Raw genomic sequence first — 27213 nt, 5'->3', positions numbered from 1 at the left:
AGGCTTCAGCTGTGGGAAGGTTGTCCTGGAAAACCTACTCTGGTCCTTTCCATTGTGCAAAGCATACAGAAAATCAGAATGAATTTCTGTCATGTAGCGTTTTTCTGATTTTTTTTGGTGTTTATTTTGAAACCTACACTTCCAAGCTGTGTCCTTTCACTGGTTGCTTTTTGTTAATGTTGGAATTCTGGCCAGGTCTTCTGAACAGGTATAGGTTTCTCTTGACTTACTCTGCTATTTTTCATCACACCAACAGTTTCTTTTATTATTCTTCTGTGTGTACAGTTCATATAAAAGCCTGACAAGTGTGAGATGAGGGATTTTGTCACTTACTAGGCCCAGAGAAAAACAGCAGTGGTCCAGCTTGGAAGCCCAGAGAGAAGAGCCATAGATCAGTTATTCTACTGAGGACTCAAATTAGAAATTCAAGTTCAGTTTATTGAAGGTTGTGTGGGGATGGAAACAAATGAGGTGATACAAGCAGTAATACAAAAAAGGTAACAACCATCTTCTAAGAACACCTTCTAAGGATGCAGACAGACCTGCAACAATTAAGAAGCATCAGTACTGCCTTGGGCTTCACAGCTGTAACTAACTCTTTAGTTGCACAAACAAGTTTAAAATGAGATACAGAGTAGTAAAATGCTAACTGGCGCACATCTACTTTATAACAGAAGTAGCCAAAACACAAGAGAGAGGACAGAAGTGGCAACTGACAGTTCCATTTATTTAAAATATATAAAAGAATATTCCATTGAGGAAAAGTCACTGCTTCTAGAACTACTGGCTATGGAAAAACCAAGCTGTGAATAAGATCACTGCTTTAAGTCCTGCAAAACTGAAGGATAAAATGACTTGAATACAAAGCATAGCTCAAAAAAACAACTAGATTTTTGTTTTAGCAACAGATACACATCCAGCTAGTTACAGTAAGATAAAAGCATTAAGTCATTTCCTGTAGCACTGTTAATCTCAGTAACTCAGGGCACCAAAAATAAGTCAGTTTGCAATGTTTTCTTTTAAATACATGTGTTATATGCTCTAGGTCCTTTAATTTTTCTTGGAAGCTTTTTCAGGGGGCACATCAGATGTCTTGGGCACAACACACCAAACTGAAGCAGTCCTTCCCAAAGAGCAGCTGATGGGTCTGGAGGGGCCTCAGGAGGTCCCGTTGTCCACGCCCCTGCTCAGGCAGGGCCCCTGCTCAGGCAGGGCCCCCACAGTGGCTGCCCTGTTCCTGTAGCCGGACAGATGGGTGCAGCACCAGGGCTCTGCAGCCCCTCTGCTCAGCTCCGTGCCAATTAGCAGCCTGCACTAATAAGTACCCTTAGAGAGACCAGCTGCCTGCAACAGCCTTGCCTCCTAATTGAGAGTTGTTAATTGCCTTCAAACGTGCTGAGAAACCAACCTGTTCTTCCTCTGGTGGAAGCAGAGCTTCATCCTTTAAGTACTGCAGTCTGCATATCCCACAGCCTTTGCTCTGGATAAACTTTAACTTCTTCACTTTCCTGTGCCTTACCCCTTATTACAAAACCACTTCATTATCAAAGCCTGTAAAATCTTTTAGCTATTCAAATTAACAGTTAAATAAATGCCCTGGTTCATAATTCACAAGAAAACTGAATTCCATTCCACCTGTTATACCTACATGGGGTCTGTACTATTGCAAAAGATAGGGGTGACCAGATCCTCATCCTGGCAGATTAGGCACAGTAAATGAAAATGTACTTCAATTCCTTTTGCAGTCTCCTAAGAGGAGGTTCTGATTTCGTCGGATGTCTGCAGTCTGCACAGGCTTTAGTCTTCATTATACACCTTGGGTTCTAAGCTCTGCACGTGCCAATGCAGCTTGAGGGTGATGTCCTAAGAAATGCTTTGTTTTTGAAAAAGATTGTGCTAAACATCCTACACAAGATTATGCTTTGTAAAAATTGTGAAAATAAAATGTGGGTAACATTTTGGGCTTCTGCTCTCTCAATGGGCCATGCCCAGAAGAGCTAAAAGCACAACAAACTTCAGCAGCACATGGATTGGGTGTGGCATGGTATCTGCAGAGTGTTTCCCTTTTGTGATGCAGACAAAAATTCAAAGTGTAAGCTTTCTGAACAGAACCTCTGTAAAAGAACCAGCTTTTCTTTGAAGCCTTCTATGTACAGTTAACTTTTAAACATTTAACTACTTGCTTAAAACAGTGAAGGCATGTTTCTGCCATCGCTGTCATTGAGGAGCTCACATTCTCACCTTCCTCTACTCTGGCACAGTATCTTGCTAATTAAACAAAGATAGGCATGTAAGGAGGCTGCTCAGGCTGCTGCTGTTGATATTCCCATTAGCTAAAATTGCTGCTGGACCTTCAGGCTGAGAAACCAAAGTGTGAAGCGTTGTCACCCAGGCATTGACTGCAGCACAGGACACGTGGCGCAGGGAAAGCTCAGCTAAAGCTCAGAGCTGGATATGTGTACACATCTGCAAGGAGAAAAGGAAACCTCCATTACACAGGCCCAGCCTTGGTTCTCAAGTCTTTGCTAAGCACAGAGCGTGACCACCTTCTACCCCAGTTACACTGATTCACATTTTAGGATGCAGCTGCTCAGGTGGGGGAGGTGGGGATCACTTTGTTTCTTTTCCTGAAGCACAGCCTGCAAGGACAGCACTGGCAGGGCAGCACTTCCAAACTTCACCTCTGCTCAGGGCCCTCCTGACACAGACCTCACCAGAGGCACTACAGGGATACTCCTTCCTCCCCTTCCATCTTTCCTCCACCTGCAAGGCACACACAGGAAGCTTTGCTCTCCTGTTCTCACCCTTCTCCCTGCAGACACGTTTAAACAACAACTGCTGTCAATCCCAGTCTAACTCTGGATCCCCAGCTTTTCCTATGTTTGTGATGTGTTCTCCAGTGTTTGCTTAAGTGGCTGAGGTATGTCTGAAGTGGGGGGAGGAAAAGGGAAGAAGCAAGTTCTGGCTGAAGCCTCGGGCTCCAGGCTGGCTCCTGGTACGTACCACAGTATCGATCTCTGCGGGGCCCACCATCCGAGACACTTCGTCAAACTCCTCGGGAGACATGGGCAGCAGGTTTTCTGGGGACTGCAGCCTGGAAGGGTGGCTGATGGGGAAGAGCAGGGATTAACTGTCACCAAAGAAACGAGGCACACCTGGGCTACCCTGCCTGGCTCCAAGGCCTGAAAGACAGTGGCCTTGTGAAACCAGGCCTCTTGTGAGAAAGACCAGGCTTTGCAAAGCCAGCTTGGCTTTAAATGAAAACTCGGACTATTCAGGGGTGCACATCCTAACCAAAGAAGTCCAATGAGTCTTTGAGAACGTGCTTTTCAAGAAATTACTTCCTAGTACAACTCCCTGCAAGTTTCTAGAGTTTTTACCTAAAAATGGTATTTTGAATACAGCAGTACATTAATGTGTTGTGATCCGATTCTCAAAGACTTGACAGGAGCACCTACAGCTTAAACAGTATGAAGAGACATGAACTACAGCTAAAATCTTACGAAAATCAAGCATTTTTGTGAGAACTTACACTTCAGATACAGAGATTAACTCAGTCTTGATGTAGCCATTTCCCTTGGGACCATCCAAATCCATTGGTTCTGGTGCTTCAAGGAGAGAAAAAAGCTTGTGGGGTTTTTTTTTTCAGCAAGTTTACGTCACATTTTCATCCTTATTGTACCAAAAATACAGCCTATGACCCAGATAATGTGCAAGTCTCTCTGTCATGCATTTTACAGCACTGGTTAATTTATTCCATTTTTAGTCAGTTTTTCCTGTTCTTCTATAGAAAATGGCAAAGAAACCCCTCCCATAACCAGTCATAGCTGGGGCTGTTAGTGGGAGCCTACATTTCTGGAACAGCTCACGGGCTCACATGACAGCTGAGCTGGAAGGCCAGCGACAATTGGGGGTTTCAGTTTTAGGTCTGATTAAGTCTGGTGTTGTGCCTTTTAAAAACAAACCTTTTCTTAACCTAGAAACACAGGACGGGCCGCCAAGGCATTCAGGCCAAGTGCTCCCTTTCTTCCCATGCCACAGAAACTGTGCAGTGCCCCAGCAGCTCAGGAACAACCAGACAAGCTAAAAGGCATGAGCCCCACATAGCACTCACCCTCCTTAGGCCTGGAGTAGTATTTGCCAAAGGCATTGTCTTTGGGGATGTTGGGGTACAGGAATCGCAGTGGGTTCTCGGGGATGTTCTCGGCAGCCATCACTTTGTAATTGCGGATGATGTCGGGGAAGGTGACGGCAGAGAGCTCCTTCTTGGTGTAGGGCTCTACTGAGTGGAACTGTGGCTCTGCAGAGGAGAGAAGCAGCAGTTCTGAAAGCTGCCTTCAAAGTTTTTTTTCTCAAAGTGTCCAGAAAAGCTGCAGGCACTTCCAACAAATTCAGAGTTCACGTGAGCAAAAGCCTTGCCTGGATGACAGCTGCAGTGCTGCAGGAAGTATTTAATGCCTGTCCATGGGAGCATAATTGTTCTGTGGGGAAGGGAGGCATGGGGGGGATAGCACACAGTGATGGCTCTTGGTGTGTCTTGTATTCAGAATGACTGGTGTGACCTGTCCATGGAAATTAACTGCAATATTTCATTAAGCCATTTAGGTTGTGCTGCCTTTTTAACCTTCTTCCAAATTATGTAATTCAAACTCTGCTGCCTATTAGGGAGTTTGATCCAAATACACCACTTGAGGCTTTTATGAATCATCAGGAGAGACACACAGGTCTTCCTGAATGCTCCAAATACTATCAACCTTCTTTTAACTTTCAGATGTCTCGGGTATGAAGGCAGCAAAGAATCACCCAAGTACACTCAGCAGTTTCTCTTCCACCTGCTGCTGGTTTTGAGCTCCTCAAAATGAAGTGTCAACAGCTGCCCCATGCTGGCAGGTGGGGCTGTGTAATGAGTGTGAAAAGCCCTGACTGGGTTTTAATGGAGGTTTTAACTTCCTGTAGCTGTGATGCCTCCAGGCTTCCTTAAGACAGGATGAGAAACTAATCCAGCTCACTGAAGAAGCAAGCTCTTCACTGATCTACTTGGACAAGGTGAGGAAGGAGAACTACTTGGAAAATGAGATGACTACACAATTTATCTAGGGGGTGGGGAAGGAAGGTTTCATTTGGGCTTGGAAGGAGATGCAATTGTGTGCGTACTAAAGGCTAAGAGAGAGCCTAAGGAGGCAGGGAAGGCAGTCTGGTCAGTTTTTCCTTTCCAACTTTCAGGCCAGAAGCAAGTGGGAAGTGCTACTTGTCCTAGCTGAAACCCTGATCAGTTGATTATATGGTTTGAGTTACCCCAAGTATGGTGTGTCCTTGCTATTGCTTGACCCCTGCTGCTCCCAGGGGTACTGTGCTGGTCCTCAGGGTGGAGGAGAAGGGCATAAAGACTTCTTGTTCTAATTCAAGCAGATCACCAAAGGTTCTCTGTTGCTGACTTACCATTCTGAGATTCCTCTACCCAGGTAAAGGTGATTGCTCCCTCTCTGCTGCTTTCACTGAATCTCAATAAAAATGTTCCTGGGCTCTGATCCTTCAGCAGAGCACGTTCTCTCTCTTTGCTGATGAAGCCCACAATGCAGCTGTAATGTTGAAAAGAAAGAGCTGAGTTACTCCCCAACATAAAAACCAAGCTGTGCTGGGCTAGCTAGGAAAATTAAAAAGCTTTCCTTCACTCCAAAGAGCTGAAGTACTGGTGAAAGCCTCACAGAGGGCTTTGTCCTATGAACAGCTGGCAGCAGGACTGACTGGCTGCAGTGATTCATGCCTTGTGCCAGCTGTGAATCACCTCAGCTTCCCTCAGCACTCTCATTTCAGCCTGGGCGCTTATACAAACATCTTTCTGAATTGGAACAAAAATGATTGTCCATTTTGCTGTCAAAGCTGGGCTGTGGCAGCAGGAGTGAAGTTACATGTATGTAACAGGGTCAGATCCCAGCTAGCAGTCATTTAGCTTCAAAAGTATGCTAAAGGGTAGCTGTTTCTCCTTTTTGGCTGATGAAACAAACTTTGCTGGCTGCCAGATTACACTCTTACAGGTGTGGGGTTTGCTTTGGGCCTTGAGCATGTCTTTTACAGGAGCTGTTAAACTTTTGTGACTTACTGTGCTCAGCAAATGTTACTGCATGGACAAGGAGGCTAGTGTGGTAACTTTAAGAGATTGATTGATCTGACAGGTTCTGGGGAGGGAGTTGTTCAAGTCAGTACCAGGGTACGACCCTGGCCACACCCCAGCTATTTGGTTTTGATTGGTTTGTTGCTTGATTATTGGTTGGCTTTTGCTGGCTTTTTTTCCCCCAAAGGTTTTCTGTTTCTTATTCCTCAAAATACTCCATAATAATGATCTTTTGAGTACTATGACTGTCCTTAAGCGCATTAAGTTAGAGAAAGTGGGTTTTGCACATAAAACCCCTAAACAATCATAATGTTGCTTAGAGTTTCAGATGCAGCAAGCTGTCCTGTTTTATGGGGTTTGGGGGTTTGATTGGTGAGTTTTGTGTTTTGTTTGGTTTAAATGCCATGCTTTAGGTAACACATGTGTTCAGTAGTCAATATCCTGCATGTAAGGGAAGTCTGTTGCCTTCCTATGTCTCAAGTATGAAGAAAGGCTCCTAAGGTTGTATTATTTACCCTTTTGTATACAAGGGGAGTCTCTGCTCTTAAAGCCTGAACTAAACCCACATGTAATCCCAATCCCAGAACTGCCACTTCAGCAATGGTGACAAATATTCCCAGTGCACTGCGCCCCCTCAGCAAAGAAAGGGGAAGGTTTGGGGCAGGGAAGCAAGGCTTGTACTGCACAGGGCTTTGACAGAGCTCTTCTAGAGCTGGGGGGTAAAAATGTGAAGCCTGCTGCTGAATGTAGCAAGGCAAAGCAATCCTACTGCTGCAGATCCTGCAGAAATGTGAGATACCAGGATGCTCCACTGTGAGTGTGCTGTTTGGTGAGGTTTCATAATGTGGCTAAGCTAAAACACAGGACTGTGGCTTTGGATAAGCCTAGTTTGGGCAGAATTACATCCAAAATTGGAAATCCTAGAATGAAAAGTTTACTAAAGCAGTATTAAAGGACAAATGGAACTATGTTCCCATCTGGCAGAGTCCTTCTACTTGGTAATACTCTTAAAAACATCAGTGAAGACTGCTGGGTTCTGGGCACACGATGCAGGCACAGGCATTCCGAGTCTGGCTGCTGCCACCTCCAGGCAGCTCACAGGAACTCTGTTCGGGCAGGGAGTTTGGTTTTTGCGTTTTAAAATGGATATCACTAGGACTTATACTTTCTTGTGCTTCAGTTTTTCTTGGCTATGTTCTAGAATGTAGAAAGAACTGACAGTGGGAGCAGAGGCAAAACAAAATCTAATCTAACATTCAAAGCCCTTCTCTGTGGACAACTTGGTGATCTGATGCTTTTGTTTTTAGCAGTTGCCTCGTCAGAGGATTCCTCACTACTAGAATTCATTTGCTTCAGATTTTTCTGGTTTCAAGATCCACCCTCTGCACCCTGAGGGTGCAATTTCTAGCCTAAATGTGAAGTCTGAGGCAAATTACCACATCTTTAAATTCACTAAGGTCTTACCCATCATTCCAGAGACACAGGAGATGTTTCTTAATGAGCTCCAGGATTCCTTCAATCCACAGCCAAAAGGGGAAATTTTTATCATTTATATTTTCCTGAAATTCAGAATATGGAAAGGCAGGGATGAGAGGGGGGAGAACAGGGATAATGAAACATGAGTTAAAATGCCTGTCTGAGCCTCCAGTACCCACAGACATGTGATCCATCACCTCTCACATGCAACAACAGTGGTCTAAGAACAGATAAAAGGCTCTTGTTCCTGCCTGGGTGCTATCCCTGTTGGAGTTGTTGGACATGCAGACCCATGCCACTGGGGTTTTGACTGGGCTAGCCAGCAGAAGACCTTACAGACACTTTCTGTTGAGACCTGGATCTCCATGTCTCATGAGGCATCTGTATCAACGAATTTGAGTGCTTGTAGGTCACCAGAGCCTTGCTCTTCCCCTGGAACCTGCTCCTGGTTGCTGTGATCTCCTACTTACCTGTACCAGCTTAGGGTCTAAGGCAAAAAAAGAAAGTGAAGAGTCCTCCTGTCTTGTTTCAGCCAGGGTTGTGAAACCCCATGATGTGGCTTGCTGTCATCATACTGCCTCTCTTGGCCACCCTGTGTTAATCCTCACTCTGATCCAGTTTCCCCTGGTCTGGGAAATGTCCTTCACTAAGATGAAGAAGAATTGTTTATCTTGATGTTTTTTTGTTTACATTTTCTGTAATAGTAAAAATGGAGAACTATTCTATTAATAGCGGCTGCATTAGTAATAATGGAGATGCTGTGTTTGAAAGATACTTTTTTTTTCCCCCTATGGAGTTTAAATGGACTAAAAACAGTCTCAAAATCATCTACTCCTTGCCATTGCAAGCTCTTTTTCCTCCTGCTGCTGCTTTAACCTCACCACCAAAGCCTCCCATGACTATGTAAGGCCTAGAATAATTAGGGGATGCTACTAGAAAAGTAGGCACTTTGCAGGGGGAACAAAAAAAAACAAAAAAAGCTCAGACAAAATCCACAATAAAGTAAGATGAGATCCCTCTTCCATCTCAGTTTTTAAAACTGTGTGCATACCTTGCAGAATCTTGTCCAAGGAATAAGGCCATCCTGAGATCCTCCGTTTGATGGCCCTGAACACAATAAATTTGACATCAGTCATGTTCCATAAATTATTTAGTAAGGTTAAAAGTACTTCGAAACCAAGTTCTGAATGTTTATTTGGAAGTCAGCTGTTGGACTAAGAAAGAAAAGGAAGGGCAGGCTGCTGTGCTTCCACAGCTACTGCAGGGGAGGTTGCCAAGTTCCCCTCTGGGAGGTTTTATGATGCCCAAACATGTGGGAGCAGCCCACTGTGTAATGGGAACCAACCTATCCTGACACTTTCTGTGCTGCGCTGCACCAAACACTTGCCAGCTTCAAAATGCTTCCAGGAAGGAAACTGAATTTTTGCACAGTTCTTGCCAGCACAGCAAGAAGACTGCAACCCACAAGCTCCTCTGCAGGCTCAGCAGACCCTGCAGCATCTCTCTAAGAATAAGCACTTTCCTACCTTGATTCTGGTGATTTACAGGCTTTTGCCCCAGAAACTTTTGATTCCTAGGTCTACCCCAATCACAGACTAATCTTATTCCAGTTGCAACTGTTTCCCTCAGCCTTGTTTGTATGTCCAGTGTTTCATATCCAAACCACAAAGAAAAGTCCTATGCTGGGCCTACAATAGCTGGGAGCTTTGCAGACCCTGACTGTAGTCAGAGCCAAATTCATGCCATGGCTTCCAATAAATTTGCTTTTCTCTATCATTTTTCTAAAAATAAACTGGATTAGGGAGCTCGTTACTGATACTGCTGGTGTTAAGAGATCAAGACTCTGTCAACTTTCATATTGCAAAACCAGCAGCCAGGTTGTGCCCTCGCACCTTGCTGGCTCTGTCTCCTTGCCCTGAGGAATCCTAATATGCAGTGTTCAGCAACCAGGATTTTTTTCAGCTCAGTAATATTCTTATCTGTAGAGACAAGATTTAAGTAGCAACCCTACCAGAGCTCAACAAAATCCCTGTAGTTCTGAAATGCAAATTTGCCATAGAAATATATCCCTGGTCTTTTTTACGTTGGTTAATTGAACAAAAAAGAAAAAAGAAACCCAAACTATTTTACTTGTAGAAATTTGAAAAGCAATCTAATAAATTAACAGCTTTTTGTCAGATCTTATGTCTTGGGAGAATTAGAGTGGAATGCTGTACTTGCCACCTAGACACAAAAATCTGAAATACCTTTAAATATAATCTTTTCCTGAAACTTAAGGTAGGTGAAATATACTGAATCAATAGTATTTTTCCTCTAGAGTCTACTGTGCAAAATCAGTAGCAGTGTAAAGTGCCCTGCCTATTCAGGCAAACTGCAAGAAGTTTGGAACCAAAACCCACGGCTGATGAGGCTTTTATTAAGGACACTCATGTGGGAGATAATTCAGTCTGATATTCTTTAGCAGTTTGATAGTGTTTGCAAGCTGATACTGCAACTGTGTTTATGCAGAGTAAATCCCCACTGTAGCTGGGAGCATGCATGAAGTTAAAATGAATGGAGGTGGATTTAAAAAAAAACTGAGAGATGCCAAGAAACATCCACTTCATAGACTGACTAAACATGAGGGTTACTTCAACACTGGCAGAATTAGGCCCAGTCTGTGTTGCTGTAATGCATAAAACTCCCAAGTTAGAACTGCAGATTTTTTTTTCATGGCATAATTTCATTTACAAACCCTGCCATACTGAAAAGTGAAAAATTGCTTCATTGCTACAAAGTTACATTGTAGGAGGAGGAAAGCTGTGAGAGGAAAGGAAAACTTAAAACAGGGTGCAGGAAAAGGTGCAGAACTAGTTTCAGTTCAAACAGGCCATCTGTGATGAAAGCAGGCCTTACCAAGAAGCTTCTCTCCCAGCATGCTCAGCTGATCTGCATTTAGTCCTCTCTTTGTTACAGAAGAAAACTGCCAACTCAGAACGTCAGCAAGCTTAGACCACTTTGCACTAGGTGGGTTCAGAAAGAAGGACAGGTTCTGGAATGGAAGAGAAAAATACAAGCTATAGTTAACAAATAATAATTTTGGAAAGCTGCTTCAATTTTTATATTGCCAAAGCAAACTCCAGATTTAAGAATGGATGTCAGCTTGAAAAAACTCTGCAGAAGCAGGCAGCTATTCTTCCAGGCACTCTTTACCAGAAAAAGCAATCTCTAGGGCTCTGGATATGTCTTCTCCCAGCAGGCAGAATTGCTGGATTACTCAAGTGCACCATAACTGAGTTCCTGAACGTTCATTTGGCTTCTCCCTGTGTGCTCTATATCCTGAATACAGGTACACTACCCTTATGTGGGTTTCAAACATTGCTCTGTTTAGGTCAGGGAAGTCACTGCCCCTCTCTACAACTCATTATGAGTCATCTGCAGAGCTAAAATGCAGCAGCCACTTGCAAACAATGCCTGAAAATTAGACATAGTACCTGATAAAACATCCTTTTTTTTGCAAATACCTTGGGATCAGTAGATAGCATGTTGAACCACAAGATAGAAGCCCATCCACTGGGAAGCTGGCTCACGTTTGAGATCACAACAATGGGAAGGGATGTGGTCTGAAAGGGCACAAAAGGAAACATGTCAGATTACCCTGCACTGTTGCCACAATCCTTCTTGAGATTATCCATGCACCCATTTCTGTTTTAATTCCCTACTTGCACAATCTTAACTTTTTCAATAGAAGTTTGTATGTAGGGGAGAAAATATGATGAAATACTGGAAAGAATTGGGTGATTTTTGTCTAATAAAGACTTTCATTTAGTGTCAGTTATGATAGCACTGATAGTGACAGTAGAGTTCATTCATAGCAGACTGCTTCTGAAAGAAATGTAAACTGATAACCAACCCTGTGGTTTAAGTCCTCTAGGTATCAGACATTTTGCAAAGCACATCTATTTTTATTTACCCAGAGATCTGACAGAATTCTTTCTGTGTCTTTATAGAGTTGTTGTGAAGTCTCAGGCCCATAATTTGAATTAACTAAAAGTACTTGATATCCCAGTACTAAAGAGAGAAAAAAGTTAAGATTGTCAGCACAAGTGACACACAGGAACTGAAGTCCATCTGGTTGATCTAAGACTTACCTCTAGGTCTATTACCAAACCAGGCTGGCACAGCTGTGTCTCAAAACTTAGAGAGTGAAGCTCTTCTGTTACAATCAGAGGACCCTTCAAAAAAAAAAAAAATGTAAGAAATCTTTTCGGGGACTGAAAATTCCCTAGGGTGAAGTAATGGGGCTTTATCATGAGGAAAACCTTTTTCTGCCCCTGGTCACATGCTCTAGACTTCAGTAAGAACTTCTAAGTCAAAGTCAAGTGACAGTGCTGACCTCCTAAAACTATCTCTCCAGGCATGTTTTTTGGGTTTCTTTTGCCTACTACCTATAAGCCATAGTGAAATCTGTGCTTGCCAGGAAGCCCTGTTAAAGGCAGATGCCAGTGTGGGAGAGTCCCTCACTGCCATTCTGGCAGTAGCTCTCCTTGCAGACTCTTCCAACATGGATCACTTTGTAGAAACACTGAAGTCCTCTCCTATGATCTCTCATCCTATGTGTGTCTTCATGGGTCTAAGCAGAGAGCATTGTCTTAAATGAATGCCTTGTTAGTATTATGCTAAAACTTTACAAAGCAAAGGTTAGTGCTGCTTACCTCATTTGTTCTGCTCCCTGTGTTTTTCTGTTCTTTCAGTTGCTGCAAATGAACAAAAAACCTGTCACTCATTTATGGCAGCAACAAATGAAAGTGGTGGAGTTCCACTTGCTCAGCTGTATGCAAACTTGCTGCACTAGTGTCTGATTCTATTTGGTTCTAAGCTGTGGGAGCCAAAGGATTGAACTGTTAGGAAACTACAACCCTTTTTACAAACTGTTGATCTGTGAGAAAAGATATTGCACAGTTAAGATGCAATGCCTTTATGCAAGAGGCCTTTTAAGAACAGAAGCTGTATGAAGTCAGGATCAGATGGAATATTGGTTTATCGAAGTACCCCTTTAAATCAGATGATAAACTCTAGACAGCCTCAGTTCTGGACAATGAAGGTAGAGCTCCCTGTGCCCTGGTTCTGGGCTTGCATTTTTCCTTTCCTGCTGTGGTAAGGAACCAGTGTGTTCTCTCACAATCTGCAGATCAGAAGTGCCCCATAGCCTGTCAAAGCCACTTTCTTGCAGCTGCACGCTCCTTGCCAATTTTCATCTTCCAGACTCAGTGCTCTGCAAGCTACTGCCAACCTCCCTACCTATGGAGCTCCCTCTGAAAGGCCCAAACCAGCCTTTCTAGGCTTTTTTAACTTCCTTCTCCAAAGAACCTATTGCAGCATAAGCTTATGGCAGCAAATACTCCTGTTTGCATTCCTGTCCCTTTTTCAGCTACGAGCTATCACATTTTGATTGAAACAGACAAAATATTTTGAAAAGGACAGAACAAAAAAAAACGAGAGATAATCACGGTTCCTCTTTACACAAAAATGAATAATGACTTCAGTACCAAATGCAATTTGTTTCCTTTCTACCACACTCTACTACAAAATTGTGGCTGTATCAGTAATAGAAAGAAAAAAAACAACCCCCTACCAAGTGCCTGAATTCTGCTGCTAGACTTCCATTAGTAGATTCTTCCATGTTCATTACTTTTGTGTTTGTTCCCAAAATATTAAATTTCCTGAACCTACACAAAGAGAAAGAAAATGTAATTAAATCTCACATTCATTGAAAGAACCTAACATTAATACATCAAACTCTGATGCCACATACCCTTTGACCGAGTTCTTCTCAGTTACATCTCTGTCAAGGAAAAAAAAAGACAAAATAATATTTTAAAGATTCTGCCAAAGACACAGAAAATGTGCATGTTTTAGTAGCTGACAGTGCTGATTGAGAACTGTTAAAATGCTTTTGTGAAATTCTTGTGCAAAAGATGAGGCAACTGGTTAAAGCAGTCAAAATAAATATTGTGCTACACAGCCTGTGCTTTACTGAGGCCTGATACTGCTATGGGGGCTTTATAATCAAAAGAAGTACTTTCTTTTACTGCAAAGATTGTAACTCTCGCTCTGAGGAAAAAAAAAATATAGTTCTGCCACTCTAAATCTGCTTTTAAAATTGTTGAATAAATTGCTGCATCGCTTGAATTGGTTTTCCCAGCACTTGGGATTTTCCTGAGTTGCATTCTATCAAGTGCACTTCTCAAAGACTCACCTCCCACAACCACAGTAGAATTCCTTTTTACTTTTTTACTATTCTAGGCAAGTTTTTGGACCCTAGAGCCATTTCAAGTGAACAAAATTACTTGGCTGGGAAGACAAAAACACACTTTCCTTCTTGTCATTATTTTGGACAGCCTGTCACATTTCTTTCCCTGCCCTTGAAGTAAGTGCAAACCTCACCTAAACTGCTTACAGAATACGAAAGTTTGTATTGTATTTTGTAACTCCTTACAAAATACAACAGATTCAACTGCTGTAATTTTTTTCTCTGATTGAGAACATGTCATATGTTACATGTAGGCATATTATACCCCTTATTCAAAGGCAGCTTGAGAATAACTATATTCCTTACTAGGAAAAATAAGGGATTGTAGAGATGTGACTGAATTATGTGAGTCCAATTCTACACTGTCACCTAATGCTAATGCAGGTGAAGCACCCCAGCAGAGTGGCTGCTGCCCAGGTGCTGCCCTGTGTCTGATTTAGCAGTAGTGAGCTCTTCTCTGTGGAGCCAATGGTGAGAAGCTGAGGCCATCTACACTTTGTGACAGATGTCTCTGGGGGGCTGAGAGACATTTAGAGCAAGGGAATAGGAAAGGGGTAAGGAATAGAGGAAGGGGTAAGGAAAGGGGAGAGATGCCGCAGAGAACTATTCTGCTGCTGGCCTACTCAACACTTCTAATGTGAGTGACTGCTCTTGGGTTTCTGAGTGTGGGAATTGTTTACCATTATATAAGAGGGATGAAATAAATGCAACATACTTATCAAATAAAACTTTCACTTTCAAGTTGTAGTTCAGTTCCTGCAGTTTCACCAGCAATCTGGAAAGAGAAGTACTTTTTTTTAACATCAGCAATTGAAAAATATGGGCTTTCTGCTACTGTGTGGCTTACCACAGATTTAAGTACACTTGGGGGTCACATGCAGGCTCCAAGCTTGCTTCATACCAGACAGCATTTAGAGACAAAAGTAAATGGGAAAATAAGTTACTTTTTGGCATGACAAAGTGCTCTGCATGTGTCTTCTTGCTGTCTGGTTGTGTTTGTTACACACTCAGTGCACACCACCTCTGGGAAAGGGTAAAAGCTGAATTTGAGTTAAGAAAGCCCCTGCCCATGGCACTTCCCTCCTCCTGGCCTCATCCCTTGGCCTGCAGGCTGGCTCTGCAATCCTTTTGTCTGCAGGAAGCCAGTGACAGGAAAACCTTACCACAAAAAAAGGAACAGGGAAAGGGGGAAACATACCTCAGCTTCACAGTGAACTGCACTCCTGTCTTCAGGACTAGTGGCCTCTGAGGATGTGTTGGCATGCAAGGCTGCCTCTCTACCACAAAGGAGCTATGGGAAGAACAGGTTAAAGGTACTATGATTTATCTGTCCTGCTCTTAAATGAGAAACCACATAAAAGTGAACTTTAAATGAATGCTGATTTACCAGTAATACTATACACTTTATTCACTCAGCTTCAATCTACACAGAGGTGTGTGAATCAGTTCCTTTCAATTGTTACAATGGGGCTAGAAATAGTGATTTTATAAGTGTTGGCTTTTCTGCAATACATTGATAGCTTGAGGAGGGAGAGTGCCACATCACACTTCCCTGAAATCTAACAGCAAGGAAACACTGTGCTGTAAGAAGCATGGTGCAAGTGAGGAGTGCTGCTTTGTTTGCCATTCCCAGGGCTTCCTGAATTCTTACAGTGACAGTGCTATGTAACAACACATGCCCAAGGGATGGATACACTAGCAGGGGATTTGATGAGGGCCAGCTAACCCAATGAACAAACTTCTGAGGCTAACCTGTTTTGATACACCCCAAATTTTTGTATATTGTGTATTTACAGAATAGGTCTCTGATCTTGTATGAGGCAACTACCAGCTTGTAGTTGCATCATAAAGTAACTTGCATCATAAAGCTGCATAAAGTGGTACAGAGGCAGGGCTGGCCTCCCCATGCTGGAGGTAAAGATTATGTGTCCAGTAACAAAGGATTGGAGAATCTGGTGTGTATCTATGTGTGTATCTGGTGTGTATCCAGTTTGATGCAGATTGTTTCTTGCCGCTCTTCATTTGAACTTTGCAGGGTTGAAGCTTGATAGACTAACAGACTGGAAGTTTTGACTCTGTAATCAATGTGTACTGCAGCAAAGCTCCTGCTAACTTAAATAATGACTGAACATAAACCCTTTCCATAGGCCTGAACCTGCGGAAATCCTAGATGGGGTAAATCTCAAAAGCAGTAATTCAGTTTAATGCTTGACAAACTTATGAAAACCTTGGAAAATTAAAAGATTGTATGCAGGAAATACTGAGGGAACAGGAGGGGAAGGTGCTCTTTACCTGTTTATTCATGGTAACACCAAAAGATCCTTGTGGTCTATTACCTTTGGATGAGTTGTTGGAAAAGCTTGTTTGTTAGGTCCTGCAGAAATTGTTTATTTTTTGTGATGGGATCAGGGTCATAGGTAAATTTCTGTTCCAGTTCCTCAAGTTTCTTGAGCTGCTGACGAACTTGCTGTAGACTTTCAGCAACAATGGTGAACCTACAATTGACACAATATTATTACTTTTAGCCCATTTTTATATTGTTCTAGTGCAGAGGCACCAGCCAGGGACTGTCCCTGAGGATATGGCAGTGCCTGGAGTACACTTTGTGCCAATGGAAATGTGGTGAGGTAATAAAATGAATGCAGTTATGCTAAGACAGAATGAAAACAGGTAATATAAATAATCAGTATATTTCCTAGATGTGGTGTTGCTTCTTAACACGGTTTAAGCATGGTCTTACAAAGACCTTACCAGTTCTGCAGCTGGTCGAGGCAGGCGTTGGGTGGCCCACCAATGCATGCGGTCTGTTGCCTGTGCTTCCACTCCACCAGCTCATCATTAATAAGGGCAGCCTGTACCTGCTCTGTGCTCTGCAGCAGCTTCACTATCGCACTCACCACGTCCTACAGAGAATATGAGATTACCCTGTGTATTAGGAATACTTCATACACGAGAACTAAGTACTGTTTTAGCTAGTGCTCATCTCTTTTGCATAACCCTGCAAATATCTCAGTTCAACTGACACTAAAAAAACTTTCTTACTACTAATTTATGTCAATTCAATGAAAATGACCATATGCTTAAGACGAAGAGCTGCTGACTTCTAAAAGAAAATCAAACACTACCTTTCTCCTGTGGTCCAGTGATAAGAACATGTGCTGGAGATTCAGCTGTTCTTTCTTGTATTCCTCCTGAGACATGCTACTGGACTCATGTTCTGTAAATTAAGTCCAAATTGTGAATGTGAGGCTGAAGGATGAGTGGGGGAATCACTGAGGTGAGAAGGGGACAAATACAAAAAACAAGATTGTGGCTCAGTGCTTCCCTTAGTACCTTCTGAACATGTCCCTGTTCTGAGGGATAGTCAGCTCTGCCAAGCTGTGTTGGAAACTAAAGCCTTTTCTAGAACAAAGAATTTGACAAGAGACAGAGCTGTATAATGAAACCAGCGAGGACTCTGTGTGTTTGTCTTGGTACACAAGAGCCTACAAAACCTAAAGCTGTTTTGGCATTTGTGAAACATCACTGATTAAGTGTATGGCTGAATGGTCACAGAGCCTACAGGTTTTGCTACTTCTAGTGACAAAGGGATGTAAAGGGTGAAGAAATGCTGTGTTAACAAGGAGACTCTCTTACTTGGAACAAAAGACAGATGCAGAAATTTAGGTATCAGTGTGAAGCAGAGTTATCAACAAGGGACATCACCAGTAAGTTTGGCTGTGTATCATTAGGCTCAGTGCCCTGACATAAAGAGCAGTTTACTCTGACAAACTATATACAATAGGGGATGTCCTTGAAAAATTACCTCTGTTCTGTAGAGTTTTACATTTGAAGTCATATTCATCTTGCAAATTCTCTAATGCCTTGATGTCCTGCTCCACATCCTGTAATGCATGAGTGAGGGTGTCCACAATTATTAAATATTTTCAAGTAATGCAAGACTTCATCTGATTAGGAACTGCCTGGTACCAGCCCTGACAGACATGAAGTCCAGTTTTGTAGCAGTGGCTGCGCCTGGCCTAACAGGAAATATTTCTACATTTCATCACCTTCTATTCACCCTTCCTCCTTCAAAACTAACTGAAATCAGTTAATTATAAAGTATGGAAATGCCCTTGTGGTCAAGTCATGTACATTCACAGAGTTTAGGAGAACCTAGGCTACAATGGTAAAACTTGGAAAAGCACATAGCATTTTAAACTTTCAAATTTTTATGTACTATTAGGAGAAAAGCTTTATGTTGTGCCTGTATTTATGAAGACAAACATCTATATGCTAAAAAAAGTACATCTTCTAGTTAGCAATAAACTGGTCAGTTATGATTTAAGAGGTTTTTTTTTTTCCTCAGTTGCTAGTATTTCAGGTGAATAAAATGCTTCTGTTGCTAAAGTTTAGGCACAAGGTACTTCCTATGCTCAGGAAATTCCTTGTTTAAAGACTTGAAAACCCCACCTTACTTTTATTTGTCATTTTATCAAGTCTAATTTTCAACATCTGCAAATCAACAAACACTACTGAGAAAAGTTATATTATACTTACATTAACATCACTTTTTAAAGTCCTAATATTGGTATCAAGCTCCTTCTGCTTGTCTGGCATCCCAGTTGCAGTGTTCTGTACACTGCCTACTTCCATCTGAGTGAAGAAACAGAACAAGTCAAAACACACTGACCCATAACTTTGTTCATTAATGTAAATGAGTGGCACTTGTTGACAAACAACCTGAGGAAGCATGGCTTGTTCTGATAAATCATACTAAAATTTTATAGTATAAAAAAAATCAAATTCAGGTGAATTTGAAAGAAACAAAGTATTTATTTTAGTAAATTGCCAAAGGTCCCCCATCATGGATTTAAGTCAAGCTGTATTGGGCTTTCAGCAACCCAATCTAGAGGAAGGTAGACAATCTCTAAAGTCCCTCCCAGTCCAAATCATTCTGTAATTCCCTTTCCCTTTTTGATAACCCACATTCACAGCATCCTGGACAGGCAGCAGCAAGTGCTTTATGTCATGTGCCAGGACCAAACAGCTGTGCTGCAGCTACAGGGGCTTCCTCAGAGTCACACTCTTAGAGCAGCTGCTTTGGACACTGTTGCAAAGGGCCCCTTGTTGAAAGCCAGTGCCCATGTGCTCTTCCCACGCTGCACATTGAAAGCCTTGCTATAAACTGAGGTATTTCTGTATTGGAAATAACATGCTTGGTCAGTCATCACTTTATTTCTACATAAATGGATTGCAGCTATCTATATAGTTTACATGCCTTTCCCAACTGTGGAATTTTTATTGCTAAACAGTTCTTGAAAAGGAAAAAAAAGGTGATAAGCTGGAGAACAGATGACAAAGGAGAAGATATGGCGTTACCTATAATTCAGAAGAAAGAAAAGGGCTTGACTAAAAAAACATCCCAGAACTCCACCAAAATTAGAAAGAAATACTTGGAGACAACTGGGAAGGAGAAAGTCCAAAGATGCATGCTAAGCTGCTTAATAGAGAGTATACTGGGGAATAAAATGCAGAAGAACAAACCTAAAATCTTACTGGATATATGAGTTAAGCACCTTATTATTATAATAAAATCCAACTGGCACATTGGGCTACATCATACTACAGAAAGATTAAAAAAAACAGCATAGCTTTTAGTATAGCTGAAGGAATAAAAGTTATTTTCTGGCCATTTATCCTCCAAATGCTTCATTCAGCAGAAAAAAAGCCATGCTGTCCAGCTGGTGCAAAATAGCATTCTCAAGTTGGTACATATCAGTGCTCACACTTCTCTTTTTTAAGCAACCTCTTATTGGGCAGAGAGAGGATAGCCTTTTTCCCCTGCCAGTCTTCATCCACTTCCCTTGTCCCAAATAATAGGCAAGGGAAGATACAACTGCAGCAGCCATTTCAAGACTGTTACCTCATTGCATGCCTTGGCACAGCTCAGTATTTTCCTCTCTTCTTTCAGACAGTTGTGGATGATCATTGCCATGTGTATTGGGTCTTCTTGGAAGTTGTCCTAGCATTAGAGACACAGCCTATTGTTAAAGTTCATACACATAATTTTTTGTCTTTCAGTAACTTTCAGACTGGCAGAAAAAATAGGGAATGACCCGAGTGTGAGCCTCAGGGAACACACTGGCCACAGCCTGCTCCAGGATTACAGGGTGTGACAGCCACAACCAGCTCCAAGAGTGAGTTTCCACTGTAATTCACTGGCATACGAAGAGACAGGACTGGCATAAAACAACAGGAAAGGGTCTGAGACATTCCTGGGAGATGTGGGATACTACCCTACAGGCCTAGAGAAAGCTCATTCCTCAAGAGCCACCCTCCCACACCTTGGTATGGCTGCTGGTTTAACACACAGTCCAGGCTGGATGCAAATTCCACATTATTGTTTTACCTGCACACAAAGCTGAAATGTGCTCGGGATTGAGTACTGCCCTGCTCAGAATGGTGTTACCCTCTGGGGTTTTCTTTTTCCTAGAGTTCTCAAACTGTAACTGTGCTGATAATTAAACTGTAACATTCTAGCTGTAGCAAATCAAAAGAAAAATGGAGAAACACTTGAATTCTGGCTTTTAAAGCAGGATTCTCACACATCCTCTGTGAAAATCTGTCACAGCAGGGTAGCTGCTTAGAGGCATTCAACTGCCCTGAAGCAAATCAAGCACATGTATAGATATATACATAACATATAGATGTGTAGATTGTATAGATAACCCAGGCATACCTGAAGATTACGTTTGCTTTTCCTTATGTTGTGCTGCAGCAAAAAGTTGTTTTCTATCAAGAATCTACTAAATTGATCATCAAGCTGTGACAGAAGGTCATGGAATAACAGTGTAGCAAATGATACATTGTTGGCCGCATGTTCCCTGGAATAATTTAAAGCATACTTGGGTTAAATACACTTCCAATACAAGAGCCAAGAAATACATACAGGTGTACTTGATTTTTAATCCCCAACTTCAGTTGTAGAATATGCAAGCACTGAGAATACCTTCAAATCTAAGCTAGTTTCATTCTCTTAACTGACATTACTTTCCTTGTAAAGGAAAGAAATGTATCTCTATTCATTTTTGCCAGATTCTGTTCAAATTCACGTAACTCATTCAATGACATCAGGAACCTAAAAGTGACCCTGATGCATGTGCATTTTGTACCACTCCTCAAAAAGAAGACACTCCACAGAAAGCCTGGCAGAAGTTCGGAGTCTTTAGAGAGTGAGAGACTGATGCTACCAAGGTAGTAACTAATTGGTCTTAAAACAGCCACTTTTGTTCTGGACCACTGAGAGCATTATGAGCAAGGACACTTACTCCAGGTATCAGGCCCCTCTAGAAAGCCCTGAAGAGGAACAGGAACACAGAGCACCCACACAGCTACTGAAGCATCCTACCAGCAAAGGATCACCTAGCAGCTTGCTTCCCCAGCATTCTGCTGCTGCCTGTAAGTGCACTTCTGAGGGCACTGCTTATCACACAACCCAAAGCATAATTAATTCCTGGGCTTACCAATCCTGGTTTTCCAGCCACTGTGCCAGGTACTGCCTGATCTCCATAGGAAAGCTGTCATCATACAGCTGGTGAACTTGCTCCAAAAACTTGGAATCCAGTTGCTGTAGTTGATACCACTGAGACATTCTGAGGAAGGGGTGAAAAAAAAGTCAGTGTAAATGTTGTAGTAGTATTCAGACTGAACTGGTGAAAAATAACTAATTTGAAGTTTTCATGAACATTGACAAAATTGGAGGATGTGCTGATTTTGGCTGGGATAAAATTTATCTTGTTCACGGTAGCTAGCATGGGGCTGTTTTGGATTTGTGCAGGAAACAGTGCTGGTAAGACAGGAATGTTTTTGCTACAGCTGAGCAGGGCTTACACAGCATCAAGGCCCTTTCTGCGCCTCACCCCACCTGTGAGGAGGCTGGGGGTGCACAAGGAGCTGGGAGGGGACACAGCTGGGCAGCTGACCCAAGGGACATTCCAGACCACGTGGCATCGAGCTCATAGAGCTGGGGGAAGGAGAAGGAGGCACAGGGGGTATGCTGCATGATGGTGCTTGTCTCCCCAAGCCACAGTTAGGCATGATGGAGCCTGGCTTTCCTGAGATGGCTGAACTCCTCCCTTTGGCTTTCCTGTGTACATGGCTTTTGCTTTACCTGTTAAACTGTCTTTATCTCAGCCCATAAAGTGCCTCACTTTTACCTTTCTGATACTCTCCCCATCCCACCGTGTAGGGAGGAGGGGAAGTGAGTGAATGAGTGGCTGTGTGGTGCTTTTTTTTCCTTTTCCTCTGAACCCATTTTCATGGCATTTATGGTACTGCTAGTGTTACTGCTCTCTTGCTTAGCAGATATGGGAATGAGGACCTCTGTTTTTGATACCTGTACTCTGCATAACTGAGATCCTCATCATGGAGTATCACCTTTTGCTTGTGCAGATGCATTCCCCAGCACCAAGAGTGTGAGTGAACAAGCCCTCTAAGTGCCCATTTTCAGTTGCTATTTGTGTTCACACTTGCTTGCTCTGAAAATGGACTACATCTCAAGCAACTTTAAATGAAGAAGTACTAGAAAGATTTTTTTTTTTCTGTGTTTCAGTTCTCATGATCATATTTTCAGGCTAAATTCAAGCAACCTGTGCAGCAGATACAGGGTGCTTAAATGAACTAAGACTGTGCAGAACGGTTTCTCTCAGTCTAACACTTTTGTGAGAGTCGCTTCAGCTCTGATGTATGGTCTCTAGAGGCAGATCACTTAGCCGCCTAAGCTGCAGGTTATCAGCTTGTAGTGGAAATGGTATGTAAAGACATGCCAAGGGCATATTCTCCAATTTTGAGAATTCTCCATATTTGCTAATTCTCAGCCCAGGCTGAGAATACAGGTGGTGAGATGCAAATCCACTCACATCTTTGTTTTTTAATGGCTGTTTATAGGACCCATCCAAAAGAACAGGCAGCATCAGGATGAAGCACTATCTTCTATGCCCTTTCCTACCAAATCCTTTTGTTTTTATATGCCAGTGCCCTCAGCTGCTGAGAGGCGTGTGCTAGGTGTGAGAAGCAAAGGAATTAGAATTGTTATGTTTAAAGTGAGGGCTTTGAGGCTTTTGATGTGTGTGCTTTTCAGATTACAGCTAACACAGCATTTGAGTGTGCTATAGCAGTCCCAAAGAGGGGGAGATTCCATGACCTCCCTGGGCAACCTGTTCCAGCGCTCTGCTGCCCTCAGTGTAAAGTTCTTCCTCATGTTGAGGTGGAACTTGTGTTTTAGTTTGTGTCCACTGCTCTTTATTCTGTCAGCGGGCACCACTGAAAAGAGTCTGGCAACATCCTCTTGGCACCCGCCTTTCAGTTATTTATATGTAATGAGATCCCCTCTCAGTCTCTCTACTCCAAACTAAACTGGTCCAGCTCCTGCAGTCTCTCCTTATAAGAGTACTTCAGGTCCCTCATCGTCTTTTTGACCTCTGCTGGACCCTCTCCAGTAGCTCCTCGTGTTTTTTGTACCGAGGAGAGCAGACCTGGGCACAGCACTCCAGATGTGCCTCACTAGGGCTGAGCAGAGGCGGCTGATCACCCCTCTCGACCTGCTGGCCACCCGATGCACCCCAAACTCCTTCCCGGCCCTCCTCTATCTCCTTTCCTGCCGTGGCCGGGGATCGCGGCCGATGCGCGCGGCGGGGCTCGGGAGCAAAGGGCGCTCGGCCCGCCCCGGGCCCGCGTTCCCCGCGCCGGGGGGAGCAACGCACCTGTTCGGCGACGGCTGCCCCGCGGCGCTGGAGGAGCGGGATCACCGGGATCGGCGGTGTGTGGGGACACTGGCCCGCTTCCAGCGCTCCGGGCAGCTCCGGAGAGGCGTCGGAGAGGGTGAGCTGCGGACAGCGAGCAAAGAGCCGGGCTTGAGAGCGGATGCGACAGACGACAGAGGAGCCGGAGTGTCCCTGTCAGGAATGAAGACCGCTAACAGACACCTCTTTTTCCCCAGGGGTAAGTACACCAAAGCGCAAAACTCCGTGGGCGTCCCGCGGGCAGGGGCAGTCTGAGGAAGCGACAAGCTTTAGTTTCACCGGGCATTCACCCCGCCAGCCCCCAAGGCGCGGGCAGTGCCAGCGCCATTCCCCGGCCCCTCACGCCCGCTCCCCTCACCTCGGCTACGGCTCGGCGCTGCCGCGGGGCTGGCTGCGCTCCGGGAGCCGCGGGGGCGGGCCGGGGGCGTTCTCGGGATGCGGGCGGTCACGTGACTTCTGGGAAGGGCGGCGAAGGCGAAAGCGAAACCAGCGCGGGGCCCTGAGGGCGGCGGGGCCGGGCCGGGCCGGGCTGGGCTGCGCTGCCCTCACGGAGCCGCCGCCTCCAGCCCGCCCTGTTAGCCCCAGCGCCGATAAGCTGCCGGCAGCCGCAGCGTTGTTCCCTTCCCATCCCACCCCAAGCCCTGCTCGCAGGAATAGTGTCCATTCGTGTCGCTGTCTCTCTGTCCAGCGTAGCCCTTCTGGGTTTTGTCTGGTGTTGGGAGCCGGCAAAGAGCGGGATGCTGAAGTCTGGGCTCTGCTGCGGCACTCCAGGGTAGTCTGTGCCCCTTCCCTCAGATGGAGGAGGCAGGTCTTCATGACAAAAACGAAGTAGATCTGTTTGGTGTGAAATACTAGGGAGCAGTAGATCTATAAACATGGCTATGAATAAAAGCAATGGAAGAAAGTAACTGAAGGTTTCATGTTTATTAATTAGGATCATTACAGTGTCACACCAAGACAATGCACAAAACAATCACATTTTTACTTTGCTGCTGCAAAACGCAGCAAAAGGACAGTTAGTAGAACTACTTAAAAGCAATTTTTGTTTTTGTTTTGGTGGTAGTATCTAGGCACTCCTTTTTTGTGATTTTCCTCCACACCATCGTTTCACTGAAGAGCTGTGTTCTTACTCATTGTAGCATAAGGACAAAATTCTCATTTTTTTTAAAGGAAGGAGGCTTGGTCTGTATGTATTCATCCTACAGATAGATTATTCCAGTGTTCCTTTAAAGCACTGAAATAATCTCAAGCAGATCTTTTCAACAAAATGTTAAGTCTACCCTACGCAGCAATCTGATCTGAAGCAATAGCAGGAACTGTCATGCCAAAACCTGATCCATTATGATGTTCAGAAACACCAGTTATATTGGGCTGAAATTAATACTTGAGAGTCTTGAAGGGTTGCCTTGCATGGAGAGCAGGGAAGAAAGAAAAAGGAGACTGGTTCGCATGCCATGTCTGATCTTGTCTTACAGTACTTCTCATGAACTTTAGATAGTAAAAAAATTAAAGGTATCCCCCATTTTGTTTGTATTAAAATTATGGGAAGAGGTTAGAATGAAAAGGCACGCAACAGCCGTGGTTAGGGGAGGTCATGTTTCCTGGTTTAGAATTATGTGTTACTGTTTAAGTAACACAGTTTAAGGTCAACCAAAAGGCATCAAGACTGTTTTTGCTGTGCCTTGAAAAAAATCTGCAGAGTTTTAGATATGCAACTTGAAGCCAAAATCTGATTTTATTCATGCTGGTTATATAGATTACAGATACTACCAAGCTATATACAGAATTGCTCTTCTTGTCTTTTATTTTATACGTGATGCTTAGTGAACTTACATGCAGCTTACTTTGAATCACTCAGTGTAATGAACAGAGATGTGTTTGTTTCTTTGAAATCTACTTCTGTGTATCACAAAAATATCTCATTAATTTGTTTCCGCTCACTCACTCTCAACTAAGGTAAATAGCATGGATGAAAGAAAAAATGAAAGTAAAATCTATGTCTTACTGATTCAAGGAGGTTATGTTTCCATCACAGAAGTCTCATTTATACCTGCTTGAGAAAGCAGCAAGGTGCAAATGTTCAGGGTTTGTGTTTTACTAACTTTGCATGCATTAACCACGTGTTCTATGGGCAAGGCTTGCATCCTGACTGAACCTGCATTTGTGAAATACAGTGGCCTTGGAGTTGCCTGTTTATTATTTTATGAACAGCAGTTTTAGGGGTAACACTGGGGGAAATAAAACCAAAACAACAAAACCAAACAACCCAAACTGAGGAGTAAACACACCTGAAAGAAAAAAAAGAAGTATTTAAACAGGGCAATTTATCATTTTTACAAGGACTAGTTGTCCTGCTTATTAAGTGAGTCTGTGACAGGCATGTAATATCCTGTCATGCAGCAAAAGTTTCCAGGTGGTCTGCAAATGCTGCAGCTCTTCAGTAACTGTTTTTAAAAGCTGTTTCCCTGTTGCCATGGACTGATTAGCCTTCAAACTGTGTCAGATCAAGATTTTCTATTTGTGGACATTCTGACAGTACTTGCTGGAGTATTTGAGTGCCTCCTGCCCTAAGAGATTTACTTCTGCAACTATTTTGTGAGAGGGGAAGTTTTACTTACTCTCTCTTCCAGTGGAGAAATGGAGACAGCATTTCTAACACCACAAGTTTTATGTCTGCTTCCTTTCTGGAACACCCTTCTCTCCCCAGCCTTGCCTACCTGCCTTCCACAACTTCTACTGTGGTATATCAAATGAAAATCTATCTTGAAGGCAATTCATCTTTGGAGAAAAGCAAACCCCAGATACCTCTGGAACATTCAAAGTCAGGGAACAAGAATCTTTGCTTTGAAATAGTATCTAAATTAGTCGTGTATAAGATTATGCATAAGCAGAAAGTATTTAACATAATAGATCCCAATTTCTCCAAACACATTAATGTCTTTAGTTACCTTTACATACTGTCTTCAGAAGCAAAACATTTTGTTCTTATGCATTCATATTTACAGCAATTCTATGGAAATTAGTTAAATTAGCAAGTAAAATTTATCTCTGCTGGGACCTCACTGAAGTCAAATGACTCCCAAGCCAGAAAGGATTTGGTCTTTTTCAATGACAACACCAAATCTGACTTGCAAAAGGCTGTTTGAATTCCCTAGGGAGAAAATTCATTGTGTTTTTGATAATAGAAAGAGGCCTAAGAATAACATGGTTTCCAGAAAAGCTGACTTTCAGAGGTGACAGGATTATGACTTCTTTAACTCATCCAATGTTCACACAATTACTGATTTTTCTAGTATGTGCGCTTCAGTCAGTTGAGTAAGGAGAACTCAGCTAGAAGAAAAGAAGGACAGGATTAGTCTCATGGCACTCACAGCTGTTCATTCAAAAGAAACTGCAAATGAAACTTTCTCTGGCTCAAGGTAACTGCAGAGTCACTTTGACCATGTCATAAAAACTGATAAGGATCTGAAAATCCTGATTCTAGTTGTTTAGAAAATAGAGGAATGCTCTTTAGAAGATACTGTGTAGGAAACTGTTGCAATAAGAATAAG

General features: G+C 43.0%; 2 protein-coding genes across 2 annotated transcripts in view; both read right to left on the bottom strand.

Moving 5' to 3' along the window:
- Positions 1–417: 417 nt before the first annotated feature.
- Positions 418–23764, bottom strand: STAT1 (signal transducer and activator of transcription 1). The gene is made up of 24 exons (XM_032749464.3): positions 23624–23764; positions 21386–21514; positions 20602–20746; positions 19786–19884; positions 18420–18515; positions 17686–17764; positions 17006–17097; positions 16632–16783; positions 16217–16375; positions 15079–15171; positions 14596–14655; positions 13383–13412; positions 13203–13296; positions 12283–12324; positions 11719–11802; positions 11092–11190; positions 10484–10619; positions 8640–8695; positions 7577–7671; positions 5440–5579; positions 4115–4300; positions 3533–3608; positions 3004–3106; positions 418–2466 (listed from the first exon to the last, which is right to left on the bottom strand). Exons 2-24 carry the CDS (start codon positions 21511–21513, stop codon positions 2443–2445), a joined length of 2268 nt encoding a protein of 755 aa, XP_032605355.2. The 5' UTR covers position 21514; positions 23624–23764; the 3' UTR covers positions 418–2442.
- Positions 23765–24571: 807 nt separating this feature from the next.
- Positions 24572–27213, bottom strand: part of STAT4 (signal transducer and activator of transcription 4) — a 40724-nt gene continuing 38082 nt past the window's right edge. The window contains exon 23 of the mRNA XM_030277826.4: positions 24572–26992. Coding sequence (XP_030133686.1) covers positions 26966–26992 — 27 coding nt within the window. The 3' untranslated portion in view covers positions 24572–26965. The remainder of the gene's footprint in view (positions 26993–27213) is intronic.

This window comes from Taeniopygia guttata, chromosome 7, assembly GCF_048771995.1.
Source record: "Taeniopygia guttata chromosome 7, bTaeGut7.mat, whole genome shotgun sequence".
In the NCBI taxonomy this organism is placed as follows: domain Eukaryota; kingdom Metazoa; phylum Chordata; class Aves; order Passeriformes; family Estrildidae; genus Taeniopygia; species Taeniopygia guttata.
Note: the sequence above shows the minus strand (reverse complement) of the source record. Positions and strands in the feature narration are given on the sequence as shown.

Excerpts from the sequence above, each read along its gene's own strand:
- STAT1 (XM_032749464.3), bottom strand. The coding sequence starts at position 21,513 with ATGTCTCAGTGGTATCAACTACAGCAACTGGATTCCAAGTTTTTGGAG. Across the intron at positions 17,098-17,685 it reads TAAAACTCTACAGAACAGAG|AACATGAGTCCAGTAGCATG; the intron begins GTAATTTTTCAA and ends CTTAATTTACAG. Across the intron at positions 16,784-17,005 it reads CACTGGACCACAGGAGAAAG|GACGTGGTGAGTGCGATAGT; the intron begins GTAGTGTTTGAT and ends TATTCTCTGTAG.